Raw genomic sequence first — 19,371 nt, forward strand, 5'->3', positions numbered from 1 at the left:
TTCTTATTGTGGTCTTGATGTCTTGGCCCATGTCATGGTTCCTGTTGTCATGCTTATCGTGATCCTTATGGTGGTCCTTGTCTTTGTTCTTGTCGTAGTCCTTATAATGATTGTTGTATTTGTCGTGGTCTTTATCGTCTTTGTCATGGTCCTTATCGTGGCTCTTGTTATCTTTCTACTAGTCCTTATCATGGCCCTGGTCCTTGCCGTGGTCTTTATAGTGGACTTTGCTTTGTTTCTGTCATAGTCTCCTACATTTCTCATTTCAAAATTAATATTGTTTTCCCCTTTTGGCAAATGACTTTTATGTGACATGGTGCCATACATACTTTCATAAAAGATAAAATTTCATGGACGTAGAGACTTATTACAGAAAAAGACAACTGCACGGTCAATCGTCTTCCTGCGTGGCTGCGTCGATGTCTTCTGAAACCCGCTATAGAACTTATATTTTCATATCACCAAGAGTCATTTCATTTTTTTTTTGTGGGGACTGTACGTTATCCGGTATAAATAAACGTATCATTATTAATCTCAAGCCAGTATATGATTTTGTGTGTTATGGGGAGCGTTGTGCAATTACGTAAAAAAATAAATATTTTCTACGTGATAAGTAAAGTAGGCGTAAAAAAGTGTAAAATGAGTTGAAAGTGGAAGAAAACCGAAAACTATGCATGGTTCTTGTAATGGTTATTAAAAAATACGAAAAAAAAAACGAAGAGGCTTAAAAAAACAACATCCCTTTTCGATGTTTGTATCTGATAAATGGATACAGCCACGTCACCATCACAAATCTGTATCACGTCATATTTTATGTTTCTTTCATATTCACGTGGAAAAGTCTTTGTCTATGGAATGTGGGCGGACACACTCTAAAGAAATGTTGTTTTCGGCAATGAAAGTCAGAATTCACGTTGTAGTTCAATAGGAAACGAAACGATAACAACTTTGGAAATTAAAAGTCTTTGATATTCATGATCCGACTGGCGGTTCCAAGGACATACGTTACATCTTCTCATACGAATTAAGTTAATTTCTTTATAAATTATTCCCATGATATTTTCTGGAAACGACCAGTGTCACTGTGTAGGCCTATAAGTTCAAACGTTTTGTCGGCGCTAAAAACAAATACAAATATGTGAACTACACATCTTATTCTGTTATTTCGATGTCGGATGGTTTAATGTTGGCCTTGGTTTCAAGCTCATTGAGATCGATCTTGTTAACAAAAATAATTCTTTTCTCGTATAGCAGCTTATCGTGACAATAGTTATTAGTCGTTGAGGCTCAACGTCCTAATTGAGACATCGCACTGTGCATCACGACTAGGGTTACCATTCGTCCGGCTTTTGCCTTAAATGTCCTACTTTTTATCACTTCCCATTATTTTTAATTGTCCGGTATTTAATTTTATTCATGTTTATTTAGCGTTTTGTCGTTAAAAAGTTACAAGAAGTGATAGAAATTCTTAAACACATCGTGTCGTGTGAGTTATTGAGTATATACAATGACTCAACTCGGGGATTTCCCGACTTCCCTGGGTTCTTTTTTTATTATTTTTATTTTAGTAGGTTATTTTACGACGCTTTATCAATATCTTAGGTTATTTAGCGTCTGGATGAGATGAAGGTGATAATGCCGGTGAAATGAGTCTGGGGTCCAGCACCGAAAGTTACCCAGCATTTGTTCATATTGGGTTGAGGGAAAACCCCGGAAAAACCTCAACCAGGTAACTTGCCCCGACCGGGATTCGAACCAGAGCCACCTGGTTTCGCGGCCAGATGCGCTAACCGTTACTCCACAGGTGTGGACCCTGGGTTCTTGCAGTAGAATTTCAATTAGGCAGCAGTAGAATTTCAATTAACCGAACTAATATTGGGGATTAGCATAATTCAGTTATAGGCTACAGAAATCCGGATGATCGGGTCAGAAGTGAAAATCATTCTAGCAACATGTTATTTTGAAAGTGCAGTTCTGTGTGCATTAAAATAACAAAAGTTGCAAATATTTAAACACAAAAAGTACTTTTGAGACTGCCTCTGTGGTCTGTTGGTCAGCATGCTGGCTTGCAGATCCGGAGGTCCCGGGTTCGATTCCCGGGCTTGGCTCTCGGTGAATTTTTCTTGAAGAGTCTGGAAATTTGTATGAATGTGAGTGTGATTGTGAGTGTGCCGGGTTAATTAATAATCATCAAAATATAAAATACATCAGGACTGTCGCTGGGCAGTAACCTGAACACACGTTTCAGCGTCACATTGTTGACAAGTAACTCAATCTGTTAGCACAACCATAAAACATCTAATAGATGCTATAGAGTTACCAACAACGAAAGAAAAAAAAAGTGCTTTTGAAGTATTATACATACAATGAAACATAAAAGGAACTCTTCATATTGCCTGATACGTTCTGCAATGTATCATGCAGTGTTTTGGAGTAAGAAAAATTATTTTCAGTTATTAAATAAATAATTTCTAAATTTCCTGAAAATCGATCCGGATCTACATGTTGTTCGGACAATTAGATTTAGGCCTATGCTATATTATATTTAGTATGGTCTCGATGATGCGATTCAAGTGAGTGTCAGAGCTGCTAGCTGTTGACACAGTAAGATAATAAATACCATTTTTTTTAAACTACAAGTGGTGAAAGTGAAACTCCAAACCGAAAGAGAAAATGTAAATTTTCTGACAAACTGAGACAAAAGTATCCGTGTTTTAGTGTTGGTCGTAATGAAAGTGAAGCAAAGTGCGAGATACCGGTATGTGATTATTTTGTGGTAGTTGGATATTAAGGGATTTTAAAGATATGACTTGCAAAGAATTTTACGAATAGGCCTATCTGTTGCAAGAACGTAATGCATCCCTTCTCTCAAAAGTGAGTGTTGTGGACAAGTATCACTTGTATGCCTGTAACCCACACAACTTCAGCATCATCCACACAACCATAAAGTGTTTCGAAAATTCTAAATAATTTGTTCTGATTTTTTTTAAGGTCTGCATTTTCTGAAGGAATATCCTACATTTGAAAATTTAGACATGGTAACTCTAATCACAATGATTGGCTTTCCATAAATTATACAAATCTGTAGTATTTATTCCAAGTATAACACAATACATTATTCCAAGCATGTAGTAGTAAACTGTCAAGAATACAAGAGAGCGTCTGAAAGTCCACAGGGAAGTACGCCCTAACTTTGCCAAAACTCCTGAACCACTGCCACCTTAGGAGAGTGCCAGTACTATGGATCCACCCTGCATCGATCGGATTCAGATATTTCCAGGAAGACATAGATATTGACCATTCTTCAGTTCCATTTGCAAGCCCCAATTCCTGCTTTACCACTATATCCGTATATCCTTGGTGAATGTAACCTCATCACAGAGTTTCAACCTTGTATCAATCATCACTATAAATTCCAAGCCTCAGCCATTTGTCTTCCATCCAGGCGCACCGGGTCAGATCCCTCGACAGGTCGTGATGGAATGTGTGTAGTGCAAAATGCAAGCGTGGCAAAGGGGGTTTTTTTTTTCGGAATACTTCCCTTTCCCTTTTATCATTCCACCAAGAATCTCCACCTTTCCCTTATTTCATCTATCATCTGAAGTACGTAGTTGGAAATGAAGTCTTGAGCAGTGGCGGCTCGTCATATTAAATCACGAGAGGGGGAGGAACTCTGATTGGTCATCATCGCCATTACTACTACTACTACTACTACTACTACTACTACTACTACTACCACCACAACCACTACTACCACTACTACTACTACTACTACTACTACTACTACTACTACTACTACTACTACTACTACTACTACTACTACTGATCATCATCTAAAATATCTTAAATTCTTAAATATCAATTATAGAATCTCGTTACGTTGAGAAAATATCTTGATAAACTATACGACTGCGCCTGTATCTCACAACTGTTAAGGCATAGGTGAAATTACTAAATCTTACAGTTTTAATTTTTTTTCTCAAAGACCAAGGACACCAGAATAAAATTGTGACACGTTTCCTTATTAAGATGAAATAAATGGCAGGAATTTTTTTCAACGTGAGTTTCTTTAATTTTCGACGTGTGGAACCATTTATATATTAATTAGGCTAATTAAATTGATTAAAATTACAATATCTCCAAAACCATCAAAGCTAGATAAAAGAGATTTTGCACAAAGTAACTGACATATAAAAGTAGCATGTGATAAAAATTTCAGCTCAATAGATTGAAAACTGTAAGATTTAGTAATTTCATCTATGCCTTCCCTTAATTAAAATAAATTTAGGCCTACATAATTCTTTCATCTTTTTGACTTAACAGACAGGTTTGAACCAGTATGTATAAGGTAAATAATGGATCAAAACTTGCAACGATCTAAACATTCAAAATTTAAAACCTTTGAAGCTCACCGGAATGAAGTAGTGCATCAAATCACCAGCTGCAATAATCACTAACATTTAAACTCTTACATGAAATCCATTACTCTTGCTTTTAAGTGTATGAATGTTTCCATCATTCTATATTAACCCTTTCATTCACTGCGTCCTCTACAGAGAACAGCAACTTCAATGCCGCTTCATGGACAATGAGTTGTTGAGAGCGAGTCCTCTCAAGTGGATAGTTCATATCTGGAAATCCAGGCGTCATTGCCTTAAAAATGAGACTGTGGGCAATTCACAAAAACTTAAAAGGAGCCAAGAACAAACAATTAGACTTTTCGAAACAAAAACATAATTCGTGAGTGAAAGAGTTAAAGACTTTAATATCGCTATGATATGTTTACATATATGGATACCATATTAAAATTTTTTTTATAGAATTTCTTAGAAATTATTTAATTCTTTTAAGGGTCAAAAAGATTTTTCAGGTTCAGCAGTTGTCATTGCTGTCATTTTATTAGAATTAAAAAAAAAAACTTGCCAATTTTCTAAAAACAGTGTTCTTATTGTTTTCATTTATGAAGTGTAAAAGATTCAAAGCAACTTTGATATTTAAAACTCATTGGTTGTACAAAAGTTCAAACTTCAGAAGAAGCCTTTCTTTCTGCAGGTAGGTAGTGGCCTAATAGCTGACGTGCCCTCCTTTGTTCCTTATGAGTGATATGACATAATAATTAAAAATAGAAATATCCATCTTTTAAACAAAACGTTTAAAAACTGTTAGGAGAGTAGGCCTATTACTTATAATATTAAAACATCTATGATTCTTAATTATTAGTGATGTAAATTTATGTTCTTATCAATGAATTTTAAGAACAATTATTAGACTACTACCATAATCTTGGTTGCTTCTCCTGCTTCGGAAGCCACGCTACGCCACTGCTTATCAGATAACGATGGAACAGACTGTGATGTAATTTGCGTTAACTTCTTTCCATAAAACAGCGTAAATCTTGAGCACATATTTGCACCAACGAACTTCAATCGGCATACTTTTATCTTATCTTGGATAACTACAAAAGATACAAAAAATACAAAAGCTTTGTGTGATTGCGTCTTAGATACTGGTTGTTGTTCAATATTGCTCCCTCGAAGACGTGACTAATTGCGACTTTACTTATCTTCTATCTTAATCATCCTTAAGAATGTTTACTTTATTCAAATGTACGATGAAGGAAAATGAAAAGAACTTGTAATGAAATAATCCTGTAGACGTGGACATAATCCATCTCATTCAGACGCTAAATAACCTAAGATAATGATACAGCGTCGTAAAATAACCTACTACTAACAAGGAAGCCTGGCACGTACATATTGCTGTTCTAGAATTGAATATTGAAAGTTGCTATTAGCCTAGGGATACGAGACTAGAAGCATACTGCTTGGTGACTCTGACTTACCTTTGTTTACTGCTCTAAATGTGTACACTCAGCATTATACAGTGGATACAAAAAGTATTTGCACACCCTTGTTTTTTTAATGTTCAAAGAAATAATAACGATGATTTTCTGAATACAAGTTTAGTAAGTAACAGCATGGAAAGAGCAACTTATATAAATCAATAAAAATTGCATATAGTTACAAAATAAAATTACAAACTGAAAACTGCATTTTTAGATGTCAAAAAAAGTATTTGCACAGCCAGTAAATTAAATAATAAACTCAAGCAAACTAGAGAAGTCTCTCCCAGTACTTTGTGTGCATTCCACTGGCTTCAACCACGGCTTCTAGTCTTCGTGGCATGGAGTGCACTAACTTTTTTATTGTATCGGGAGGAATTTTAGTCCATTCTTCCGTAAGAGCATTATGAAGATCTGTGTTGTTTGTTATGCGGTGTTTTCTGATTTCTTTGCCCAATAAGTGCCACAAGTTCTCTATTGGATTCAGATCAGGTGATTGAGGTGGGGTCACAAGCCTTCTGGGTGTGTTATACAACAACCACATCTTTGTTATTTGAGCAGTGTGATTGGGGTCGTTGTCTTGTTGGAAATAATAATTTTCTTTTTTCTAAGCTAAGTAAATTATGGCGCAACAGCTCGATATACATTCTGAAATTCATTATTCCATGAATTATTGCTAAATTTCCTACCCTAGAGGATTCCATGCAACCCCAAACCAAGATATGACCGTCATCGTGTTTCACTGCGACTGTAAGATGTTCCTTTTTCAGTTCCTGATTAGGTCTCCGCCACACTGACTTTCTTTCATCAGAACCAAATAGATTGTACTTGCCCTCGTCGGAAAAAATAAACTTGTCTCAAAATTCCAGGGGCATATCTTTGTATTCTTTATCGAAGTCCAACCGTTTCTTACTATTGGTTTCACTAAAGTAAGGTTTTTTCTCGGAGTTCGGCCATGGAATTTAGTACTATGCAAAACATTCCTGATAGTCTGAAGACTAACCTGTTTGACCGACGTTGTAGAAATGTCAGCAGCTAACGTTACACGCTTCGGAATGGATCTTTGATGACATTGTGAATTATTTGACGTCTCTCCCTAAGTGTAAGAATTTTTTATCTTCCTGTTCGCGGTTTATTGACTGTTGTTCCAGTCTTCTCGTACTTCTTGCACAAATAACACAGTAGAAAAAGGCAGGGACAGATCTTTTCCAAATTTACGGCAATTCTGGCCTTCAGTTCTACCCCGCATGGACTCTGGTAACTCATGCTTTCGGACTCGTGTCGCTTATTGGTATTCTATTCTTCAATACCAGTGGCGTATATTGGTTAAAGGGTTTGGGCTACCGCTGACCCTATTATTACACAAAATATATCTAACAATTACTTTAATTTTAATTACTATGGTAAAACTAATAATACAACATTATTACATTATGTTATATTATAAACTTTTTCTTTTGTAATTTCCTTGGGCTACCGCCGGTAGCCCGCAAAATACGCCCCTGTTCAATACACATACTAATCCCCACTATAACATCAAATATTTCATTTGATGTGATTTAGCCAATAAAATAGGACTTATGCATTGAGAGTTTCAATGTGCAAATACTTTTTTACTACAAGAAATTAAAGTTTTCTGATCCTTATTTCAATTTGTAGCTGTACCCAATTCTTATCAAGTACATAGCTCTTAATATTACTACTGTTACCTGTTACAATTGTATTTATAACATTTTCCTTGATATTTATTTAAATATTAAGAAAAACAAGGGTGTGTAAATACTTTTTGTATCCACTGTATATAAACTGGAGCCTTGTGTCTTTACTTTGTTTTGAACATAGCTTTAAAAACCAAGGTACAGTGACATCAAAAACTTTTTCCTTCCATTTTTAACTATGTCCTTATTGTACCTATGCAGTGTCACTCCATCGCTTAGCGAATACTGTCCACCTGCATGCGCTACACACGATTCGTGGGAGCTACTGTACAGATAGAGCATGCGACTGTGCGTCTGATGAAAATATAGGATGAGAAAAAGGTATGTCGCTGATATTGGAATAAAAATGCAGTGAAGATTAAATTTCTTTAAGCCTTAGTAAAAAAATTACTCCTATAGAATTGCATTCTATTATCATTCAAAATATTATAATAGAATATCTTGTTAATAAAATTATTTATCTTGTTTATACAAACTTTTTGATTGGAAGTCAAATATACTAATTATATTAGAGATACAGTGAGTCAGTAAGAAATCAACAAAACACATTTTATTTTATGTTAGAAAAATCCACTAACACTTGTCCACACCTGTGGAGTAACGGTCAGCGCGTCTGGCCGCGAAACCAGGTGGCCCGGGTTCGAATCCCGGTCGGGGCAAGTTACCTGGTTGAGGTTTTTCCCGGGGTTTTCCCTCAACCCAATACGAGCAAATGCTGGATAACTTTCGGTGCTGGACCCGGACTCATTTCACCGGCATTATCACCTTCATTTCATTCAGACGTTAAATAACCTAGATTTTGATACAGCGTCGTAAAATACCCGATAAAATAAAAAAAATCCACTAACACTTAAGTCTGGAGAAACTGAAAAAGCTACTGTATGTGCTTCAAACCGACTTGTGGATATGAAATAAAAGTTTAACATAACTACATAAACAAAAAAATGAATCTCTCGAGATTATAAATTTAAGAATTAAAAATTAATTTAAGAATTCCGTAAGAAATGGCCGTTTCTGCGGCCAATCTCTTTAAGAAGTTACGAGGACTCTTCTGCATTTTTTCTTTTACATTTGCAACTAAATCTTCTGTTAGTTTTGTAGCCTTTCCAACATTCCTTTTCTGTTCTGTGTATCCGGTTTCTCTAAATTGACTAACCAAATTATTAAGATTTCTGCGGAGTTTTCAGTGATTACATAATCAGGAAAACGAGAAACAAGCAGTTTCCATCTCTATCCTTGAAGTTTGCTTCAATAAGAAAAGCTCTTTGTTGAACAGAAAAGCAACCATGTCTTCGAAACACACTATACCACTATGTTACGTCGGCAACAGAACACAGCAACTGAATGTTATGGCCCTTCATACTGCACACAGCACAGCGAGAGCGTTACGACGGTTACCTCGCTTTATAAGCCCGTGCCTGCATGGTGTAGTCAGAAAACAAGGTACAATAAAAATGTACGGTAAGGAAAAAGTTTTTGATGTCACTGTATTACTTTTACATTTCAATTTAACTTAATATATGAATTACTTATGAAACATACTGTATGTTGCTTCTAACGTGGCTCAACTCCTATCATCAATTAATTCCTAGACTCGTCAGCACAGTGCTGCTCATCGGAATGACTACTACCGCGGAGGAATCGGAGATTACGAATAAAGCTCTCCACCGGTGATCTCCGATACTACCGTAGGTGGAACAGGGGACATACGGAGGGATGCGGGGGTTCGGAGCGAAGCGACAGTTAGCTCAAGGACGACCGGCGCGTACGGACTGACGGTAGTTGTGAGTGGAATAAAATGGCATCAAATCAGATATCCGTCGTATGGACATTCTTTAATTTAGTTGAAGATAATAATAAAGTCGCACACTGTAAATTTTGTGGGCGAATTTACTCTAAGGGTGGTGGAACTTCGAATTTGTTAGACCATTTGAAGCGACCGCACAATCGCGAACTTGATGAAAACAATTACGCAAAAGATTTGATACGATTTCTTTTTAAATTGTTTTAGTCCTATTGTTGCCAAAGGCTCACAGTCTATGAAAAGTCTTGAAATTTCTCTAAAACGTAACTTTCGAGGCAATAAAAAATAAATGAAATATTTACAAGACGACATGAGTTATATTTTACTGTTTAGACAACTTGAGTTATATTTTACTGTTTGGATTAAAATATTTCTGAATGAAACTAAAGAAATATCTGGTAATAATATAATTACAATTATCCTTAAGTTGATATCCACTTATATTTTTATTACAGAGCAAGAGTGGCGCGTTTTAGAAGAGGCAGTTCAAATACTGACATCCTTTAACACAATAATCACGATCCTGTCCGGTGAAGAATCTGAATAAATTATGTTGGACAGTAAACTTTATCCCACTGATAGCCCACGTTACTTTTGTTTCATTCTGAAGCTCCCTTAATATATTTTACGTTAACTAAACTGATTAGAATAATAATTGACAAACCCTGTTTGCGATTAAACGAGAGTTTCTAGGAGAATTAAAGTATAAATGTTTACATTAGCTATTGAAAAGCTTTACTTCTGCGTTAGTTTTGCAGTTAGATTGAATGTTGTTAATTTGATCAATAACATAAAACTAATACGGCTTTCCACATATACTATGAATTTCAAAACTAGAAAACAAATCTGTCAGCTAACGTAGCACTTTAAGCAACACAAAAAAAAAAAAGATCCAAAGAAAGAGAGATTAACATAAAAGAGAGATTAAACAACAACAAATTAGAACTTATTTTAAAAGATACGCGGACGTCAGCGGACTCGAATCACTACCTGATCCGATTAAAGGAATGCTCAGCGGAAAGTGTATCTCTGCACCACAGCACATATACAACCTGCGCGGCATCAATCGGAGGCAACCGGAGGTCTCCGATTGAAAGCGCGCAAACAACCGCTCCGGAGAAAACCTAATCATAAGCAGTACTACGTCAGCAGTTATATGTTGAACTTTCATGTTCGCTTCCTTCCACTGTGTCGTTACCAGAATTTGTCTTTGTATCGATGTCTTCAACTTCAGATGAATTTTCGATGCTATCTATGCCAAAAAAAGCTCTGTTTCTTCCTTAGTTAATCCGTCTCTTGTACGATATTGCTCGGGAATATATTAACCCTTTCTACAAGATTCTTTTATTCCTCTAGTCTATCTAGTGTAATGGCGTCGAAAGCGTCAGAAATCATTATCTTCATTACGCCGGTACTTATTCATATTTTCGTCTGCTAGTTTTTGTGTCCGTATAAACTGTGTAGGGGTGAGATCTGGGTGATACGGGATAGCCGTTTAGGTATACATAAATTTTCATGTAGAATACTGTCTACTTTAAGCTCTGTTACAATATTTTTTTTCGACTACATTACAGCAGTAGTTCCTTTCGATAATCCCAGGATTAGCTGTGTGGTCAACCATTAATATAATTTTATTGTTCCTGTTAATTTAATTATGATAATCGTCACCTATCCTTTAACTGAGATTCTGGCTAATACATTTATTTCATCAGGCAGTGCATCTCACTTGACGATATATGTCGGAGGAAGAACAATTATATTAATGTATACATCGTAAGTCTGATTAGTGAAATACTGTATGTTAGTCAGCGATGTATGCAATGGAGAGAGAAAGAAACTAGCCACCCTACCCCATTTTCTCCTGGCTCAGTTGCTACATGAGTGATGTCTTATTGCTGTCACTTAAGAGGTTTCAACCAGTCTTTGACTGTTCACTGAACTTACTTACAATCGCTACATTTTCATTGAACTTGTTGCATTAAAAATGACCCGCACTATCATTAGTGTAAATATTTGAAACAGACTATACTCAATTCTAGCAGAAATCTGCCTGGAAATCTCTTTTCTATATTATTTAGCTATAGACCTATACTCTAATTTCCATTCCCCTGCATAATCGTAGACTGGTAACTTTTTATTATCACACCTATGCCTAAGACTTGACAGTTCATATTCTTTTGGCTAAACTGGAGCATTGGTTACATGCTGTTACAGTGACAACCAAGCACAAAATGTCGCCAACATGACGGGACATTATACGTGGCCATATGTGGCCCTTATAGAATGGCTTATGGCTGCTGCGAGTATTTTCGTAAAATACAACACCAAAGCTACCATAATTATTTACTAAAGGTGAACAAAACTAACTGCAGCTCTCGCTTGCTATGCTCGTTGCATTTGTCTTTCGAGTTTCGTCTCGTGACTCTCATGCGCTTCGAGTCTTGCTCATCATTCTCGAAATAGCATTTGGTCGGCGTGGAAAGATTTCGTAACATTGAATAACATACATTATTGAAATAAATAACATTAGAAATGTTTCATTGAGACAAAAAGACAAAACAAAACAGTATCTTAGCTATAAAAATGTTCTGGTTCTATTATATATTACCTATGGTTATATAAATAGAAAAAAACAATTCTCAAATAAATTTATATTTCTAAACATAAAACATAACGTTAAATAAAGCGTTAATATATATATATATATATATATATTTTTTTTTTTTACTTGAGATTGTACACTTGATCTCAAACATACGAAAAGAAAATTCCTAGCCTTTTAATGATGGCCTAATTATTAAATAGGTAGAGATGATGTTTAATATATGCTGCTTGATTGTTTATGCATGTATAACAGTTGCCAAAGTAGATAAAAGTTCAGTCTGGTATAAACAACTGTGGCGATTCAAGACTGCTTGACGTTCGAGAGTTTATCACTCCCGAAGTCCCGATGTCTTGAAACACTCACAATCAGTATTTACGTCAACGGCGTGACGTAGTCAACATTGTCGTGCGGGTTTTCGACTTTGCGGGCGCTGTTAGTCTTGCTTTCTCGATCGTTGTTCAACTATATTATTTACCGCTTCAATGAAGATTTCTCTAAAAATGTTTCTTCGTCAATTTCAACGATATTCCCTGCACCACATAATGTATCCTTGTCCACACCTGTGTGGTAACGGTTAGCGCGTCTGGGCGCGAAACCAGGTGGCCCGGATTAGAATCCCGGTCGGGGCAAATTACCTAGTTGAGATTTTTTCCGGAGTTTTCCCTCAAGCCAATATGAGCAAATGCTGGGTAACTATCGGTACTGGACCCCGGACTCATTTCACCGGCATTATCACCTTCATTTCATTCAGACGCTAAATAACCTGAGATGTTGATGCAGCGTCGTAAAATAACCTACTAAAATAATTTATCTTCCATATCGCTCTGATAACATAATATTATATCTTTAAAAATATGCATTTTCTTTTAGTTTTAGTTCATTAAAATAACCACCACTTGCAGTCAATTTTTAAAGAATTTTACTACTTCTCTTTTATTTCACAAGGCTCGGTACAGTCTGGTCACGAATAGTGAACATACTGCTGCTGTACCACATACAGTGGGAAAAGAAATAGTTGCATATTATTTTATTGCGAACTTATAAACTTAACTATAACTTATAAAGAAATACGCAAATTAATTTTTTGTGTTAAAAAATATTGTATATTTCTTCGTAAAATTTAAACAAATTGTTGATTACACACACACACACGCACGCACACACACAGATATATATCGCACAATTCATAAATTTGCAATAAAATAATATGCAACCATTTCCTTGAGTGGTGTACATTCTCTAGTTCATTTAAAATATTTCCCACCGTTTTATCATAAATGAGTGGCCTCCTTGCAATTTTATTTCTTTGTTGGATATTCCTTCCACATTGAGGACCAATAGCTTGCCCTGCTTCCTTGTAGACAATATCTCTCTTCTCCCTTTGACTTGGAAACCAATATTCAGTTTTCTTTCACTTAAAAGGGTAATTGAAACATGGTATTGTTATTGAAATAATAATTAAATACAATAACTGTCTCAAAATTTACTAAAACTTCCTTTTCTTGTTATAAATTCTACTAACACAGCAACAACCAACAGCTGAAAGGAAATAAATGAGAGGCACCTGGTGGAATTCTTATGAACTTGGAACTCATTTATGCTGTCTAGTAACCAATTACAACATTAACTTCAGGCGCATTCTTTAAATATTCTTCAGCATGTTGCAAAGAAAAATAAAGCTGTATCTACATTGGTTCAACTTTTCTTTCAACTTTCCGCATTCCAGCAATGCATGCAATATTAATATTAATTAATACAATATAGCCTACATAGTGAAGATGACGTTCAAAACGGCGCACCATGTAGAACACAAATCTTCATACATCTTAATTGAACGGGCGTTTTAAACTTGATTCTTTCAATATTCTTCCCAGATTGCATGCGTACGCGCATGAAAAATTGAAACGTGTAGATACAGCTTTAGAAGATGTTTTGCTTATTTAGCTCCCCTCAATAAGACCAAAATTAAAATCAGTTGTCTATAACACATTTTATATCCGATAATAGTCTTCTGTTGATGTTATAAGCACAATAAGGCTCTGGAATAAAGAATATCTGAAGACATCTTGGTGCACACTGATTAGGTGAATATGGCTGGAAATTTTGTGTATGTACTTAAATGATACACTTACAAAACGGTCAAATACCGGCATCTTACTTCTTGGGGCCTTTTTTATACAATCTAGAAAAAAAAATCGGTATAGATATATTTTTATTTGGGTTGATAGCAAAAGATTTAATTTATGCCTGTCTTTTTTATATATAGATCAATTACGGAAACTATAAACGAGACTCATTCAGATCATGATGAAATAATTTAATTGTTTCAAACCGCGTGAGAGAGTGATAAAATATGTGTAATTTCGTGACACTAATTATTTGTTGCATTATGTAGTATTGTACTGCAGTTATTAATTTCTACATAGAATAGGCCTAATAATTGACATTGTGGTACTGGTACCTGTACTTAGAGAGATTAGTCTGTTTTTCATAGGATGAAAAGATCCCTCCACGACTTACAAACCGAAAGATCTCCCATTTCTAAGGCAGAGTCAGCGATATAGAACGTTCCAAAACAACTGTGTTCACTGTATGTTAATATGTGTAATTAAACTTTATACAGCCTAAGCCTATGCCTATGCCCAAAACTGTGCTTGCTATACCGGTATATTAATATGAGTAGCTAAAATTTTATAAATGATCATGCACAAAGGTAAGTAAAATAGAATAGGCCTAATCAGTTAATTACAAATAAGTGCAGAGCACCTTACCGATATCTTTCATTATTCTGAGAAGTTTATTACGGCTTGCTACTGTTTCACTATGCTCCATTGAGAACTTGCTTGTTTTTACGATAAACAAACCCGATACCGTAGTGAAGAACGAGATAATTTTTAATATTGAGCATTTCTTTCACGGCTAGCGCTATAGGCCTATAATTTTTAATATTGAGCATTTCTTTCACGGCTAGCGCTATAGGCCTATCATTCAAGGCCGGAATAAACTCTTCTTTGTTGAGAACTAGAACACACCTCCTTAATGCATCTTGATTGAATTTATTAGGTGCAGTAACAATAGGTTCACGCTTTCTCTTTTTAAACTCTTCAGTTTTTTGCCCTTCTTTTTCCGTTCATATACAAATAAAGTGAAGATTTGGATACCCCTTGTTGCTTTCAGTGTTCTCTCCAGCACATTATTTATGAAAATGTAAGGCCTTTCGTTGTTTACGTTATCATTATTCAGTCTGAAAGAATGCATGTATTAGCCCTGATCACATAATATATACAACAGATTGGCCATCCCCATGTTAGAAACAGTAACATGTGGAAGAGAACAACCACCAGGATCGCTATTGTCGATTGGTAACGACTGCTAGATGGAAGTATAGTTGCTCCATGCAATTCAAACGAGAGTTCTTATGCAGTCGCTAGATGCCAGCATCATTATCGGCGCTAAGATTTGCGAGGCCCTAGGCAAACCTGTATTCAAGGCCCTATATCAATATAATAATAATAATAATAATAATAATAATAATAATAATAATAATAATAACAGAAGTAGTAGTATATTAAACTACTCATCATATTATGTAGCAGAGTTCTGAAGATGCCTTTACTAATATAATATAATATAATATACCGGTAATATATAAAGCCGCTAAATTAGAATCCACACTTGAGAATAGTAATGAGTACTGGACTCATCTAAGAAGCTGTATACAGACAACAGCAGAAGAAACAATAGGATACACAGGAGGTGTGAGAATTAAGAAACTTTGGGTCACAGGGAAAATGTTGGGGAAGATGGAGGAAAGGAGAAAATGGAAAAACATCAACACACAAGAAGGTAAAAGAAAGTACAGGAAACTTAACAACGAACTAAAAGAGGAACTTATAAGGCGAAAGAACACTGGATGAAAGAGAAATGTAAATAAACGAAAGATATGATTTAAGGTATCGCGAAGTAAAATGTTTGGACTTCACAAATAAGAAAAGAAAATCCATGTGGTTGAGAGAGGACGAAATCGGAAATGATATAACAGACAGACTAGGAATACTGAACAGATGGACGAAATATGAGAAGAGTTATGAGTCGGGGAATCGTCCAGGTGACTTGGCTATAGGAGAAGAAGCAGCCTTATCAGAAGACGAAAAAGGATTTTCTATTTTAAGGAAAGAAGTTAAACTAGCTCTTAGGGAAATGAAGAATGGGAAAGCAACAGGAATTGATGGAATCCTCATTGAATTAGTGAAATGCTTGGGTGAAGAAAAGAAGAAAATTCTATCATTATGCAACGAAATATATGAGAAAGGCGACTGGCCTGAAGATGTTTACGGAGAAAGTGCTGCTTCCAGTACCGCATAAAAATAATGCCAAAAAATGTAACGAGTTCAGAACTATCAGCCTGATATCACATTCGGCGAAAATTCTTCTGTGAATACTGAATCGACGTTTATATTCTAAGATGGAAGAACAGTAGGAAGAGGAAGAAGAGCAGTTCTTGCTGGGCCAAGTAACACGCTGCACTTATTAAACGAGACATTACATATCTGTTTCTTTTCACAACATTATTGTATTCTTCTGTTTATTTTTAAATGCCTCGCTTAATGTCAAGTCTATTCTCGTTTTGCCAAAACGCGCTAAAAAAAACAACGGATAGAACGTGATTTTTATAATTTTCATGACGCGCGCGTAGCATATGGAAACTATCCATATTCTTGAAACCATCTTTGGTCCAGGCGTTTTTTTTTTTTTTACTTGAAAAAGGTAAGCGCTGCAGGCAACATGTGGCATATATCAGTTCAATTCTTCGGCGCTAGATGGCAACCATATATTTTCTGACATATACTGTGTTACGGGAAACTGGTGGATTTAAATTGTTGATAGAAAATACAAATTAAGAAATTACCGGTATATAGTAAGGAATATATTATTTTCAGTTTTTTAATGTTTCCGGCGGCAACACCGGCAACATAGACGCTACGCCCCTGATGTAATATTTATAATACAGAGTGATTTATATAGAACTAAACATTTCTTTCTTTCTTTATTTCAGAACGAATGATGCTAGCCACAATTTGTTATACCTCAAATGTAGAGTATCTTTGGGAGATTACTAACCTCTACAGCAAATGCTGAAAATTCTTTATTTATTTATTCGGCTGGAAATTCACTCAATGACCAGTTTTTAACGGCAAATTAAGCAGGAGTTTTGATTCCCTGTCACGAGATGCGCATATGTTTATTCTTTATTCTGTATATTTATTGTCATATTCTTTTAGAAATCCAGTTGTTTCCAGTTTGTTTACCAGTCCCAGTATTGTATTTATTTGGGGGGATTACGAATACCAAATTCTCTTTGGTAGCTGTAATTGAATTCGTAATCCAATATTGCTTCACAAGGAAGAGCAGTTGATTTAATGTGTACTGCATTTTCAGTGACTAAAACAAAATCTCGAAAACAGCTGCCAACAATAAAGAATACTCGGCTCTCTTTCAAATGTGTTGGCGGGATCTTTCCATCCTTATGAAAAACAAGCCATATATTATAACAATATCTTGATAAATTATTGCTTACATTTCGTACAATGTGAAGTGTTAAGAACCTCGTTCTACGTAAGAATAACGCAAAGTATGAAGTTCTCCATAGCTTTATCAAATGTTCAGTATATCATCTCCAGTTCATAGCGATACCATTTTATATTTTTGTCCAGGGAAAATACAGTAATCCTACGGTGTTGCTACGATGTGGCAGGAGAGTGTGTTTTCGTAAAAGACTAGTATTTTCCATTGACCAAAAGTACAATATGGTGTTCGTGTTGCCACGAAATGGTGATGTGGTGAGCATTTACATATTTTGATTTAACAATAAGAAATCTGACTTAGCAAGTCCACTTTTTATCATTTATCATTTCTATTCTTGTATTTTACATACATTTTGAACAAGCATATGACTTTAATTTAATGTAGGACCAAGTAAAAACATTGGGCAATAGATAAGGTGTCTCCCTGTCGCTATTTTCCTCCATTTCTGTCTCTCTCTGTCTTGTTAGTGTCCTCTATTAAAGAAAACTGAGGCAATAATATGCACTTGGTTTCATTCTGTTTACGAATTTGTTGTAATTAAATGAATTTAACATAATATTTATAAATACATTTATTTGCTTATAAAATTTTCTTGTGTTAAAACAGGAAAGCGTGTCAGAGGCCTTGTGATGAGGCTGAGCAGAGGCTGGAACTTGTGGCATGCTCTTGGTCGACGCAAAGTGTTGGATTCTCTCTCACTGGGAAAATCTGACCTGGCTCGTGTCCTCAACACTCTTGATCTCACTGCACTAGGTGTGGGCAGTACACTTGGTGTTGGAGTGTACGTTCTTGCAGGAAACGTTTCCAAGAATGTGGCAGGGCCAGCTGTGATACTGTCTTTCCTGATAGCTGCCTTTGCTTCATTATTGGCAGGTAAATGAAAAACCTCTGAATATTTTATACTGATCTCCCCATACTTCATCCGATGGTCACAGTCTTATGCCATTAGTTCCTGAGAGTAATGCGGCTCCATAGACAACTGTTCGGATTGTGTGGCGGGATTGGCAACGTTCACGAATGGCTAGGCGTGTTGGCCTTTGGGACTTTGGGTAAACATATCCTGCACCAAACACATTTTCCTCTGTCCTGGATGTCGAGGGACGATCATTTCTGCCACTGTCCACCACTAATCTCGTGTTCATCAGCTTGAAATAGCAATCTCTGATGATTTTGAGATGCACTGCAGCACAGGCCTCTGTTACCTGTACTGCGATGTAATTCTGAGTCATGGGCAATCCTCCTTGTGGAGACGTGAGGATTAATCAACAAAGACGTCAGCAGCTTTCTCATCCCACATAGGTCATCTGATACTATCACCTTTGTTGTGTTTCGGCTGCACCAGACAGATTATGCGTAAACAATTTGTAAGATGTTGGAAAATATTGTAAGAGCAATTGACGTGCTGTAAATATCTCTCTGTGTAAACACGTGTGGCTGGTCTGCATCTGCATTTCCAACAACACAGTCCAAGTATCATCAGCACTTCGAATGCTGCTTCCTTTGTTAAAAGTAAAACCGTAGATAGAAGATTGTTGCTGTTCAAAAGCAAGAGAATTGAGTATCGCAATGAAAAATAAGACTATTGAAATTGACTTATCAGTTGTCAATTGAGTTGCCTTCAAGACTTGCAATACCTGTACTGTACTAGTTCTGAGTACTACCATGTAAATTCAAGTAATTACGTGATATTAACCATTTTTGTTGCTGTTGCTGTAATTTTAGGTTTGGGTGGTGAGAAACTGTTTCTTGCAGGAGAAAAATATCTAAGGAATAAATTGTAACATCAAAATTGAAATATCTACATTTTGTTCCGAAA

At 35.9% G+C, this 19,371-nt stretch overlaps 1 protein-coding gene across 3 annotated transcripts in view; it reads left to right on the forward strand.

The window, feature by feature from the left end:
- Window positions 1–19,371, forward strand: part of LOC138705902 (high affinity cationic amino acid transporter 1-like) — a 111,149-nt gene that overhangs the window by 36,476 nt on the left and 55,302 nt on the right. For all 3 annotated transcript variants that reach the window (XM_069834655.1, XM_069834654.1, XM_069834656.1), the window contains one exon: window positions 18,162–18,428. In XM_069834655.1, coding sequence (XP_069690756.1) covers window positions 18,185–18,428 — 244 coding nt within the window. In that variant the 5' untranslated portion in view covers window positions 18,162–18,184. The remainder of the gene's footprint in view (window positions 1–18,161; window positions 18,429–19,371) is intronic.

This window comes from Periplaneta americana, chromosome 9, assembly GCF_040183065.1.
Source record: "Periplaneta americana isolate PAMFEO1 chromosome 9, P.americana_PAMFEO1_priV1, whole genome shotgun sequence".
Lineage (NCBI taxonomy): Eukaryota > Metazoa > Arthropoda > Insecta > Blattodea > Blattidae > Periplaneta > Periplaneta americana.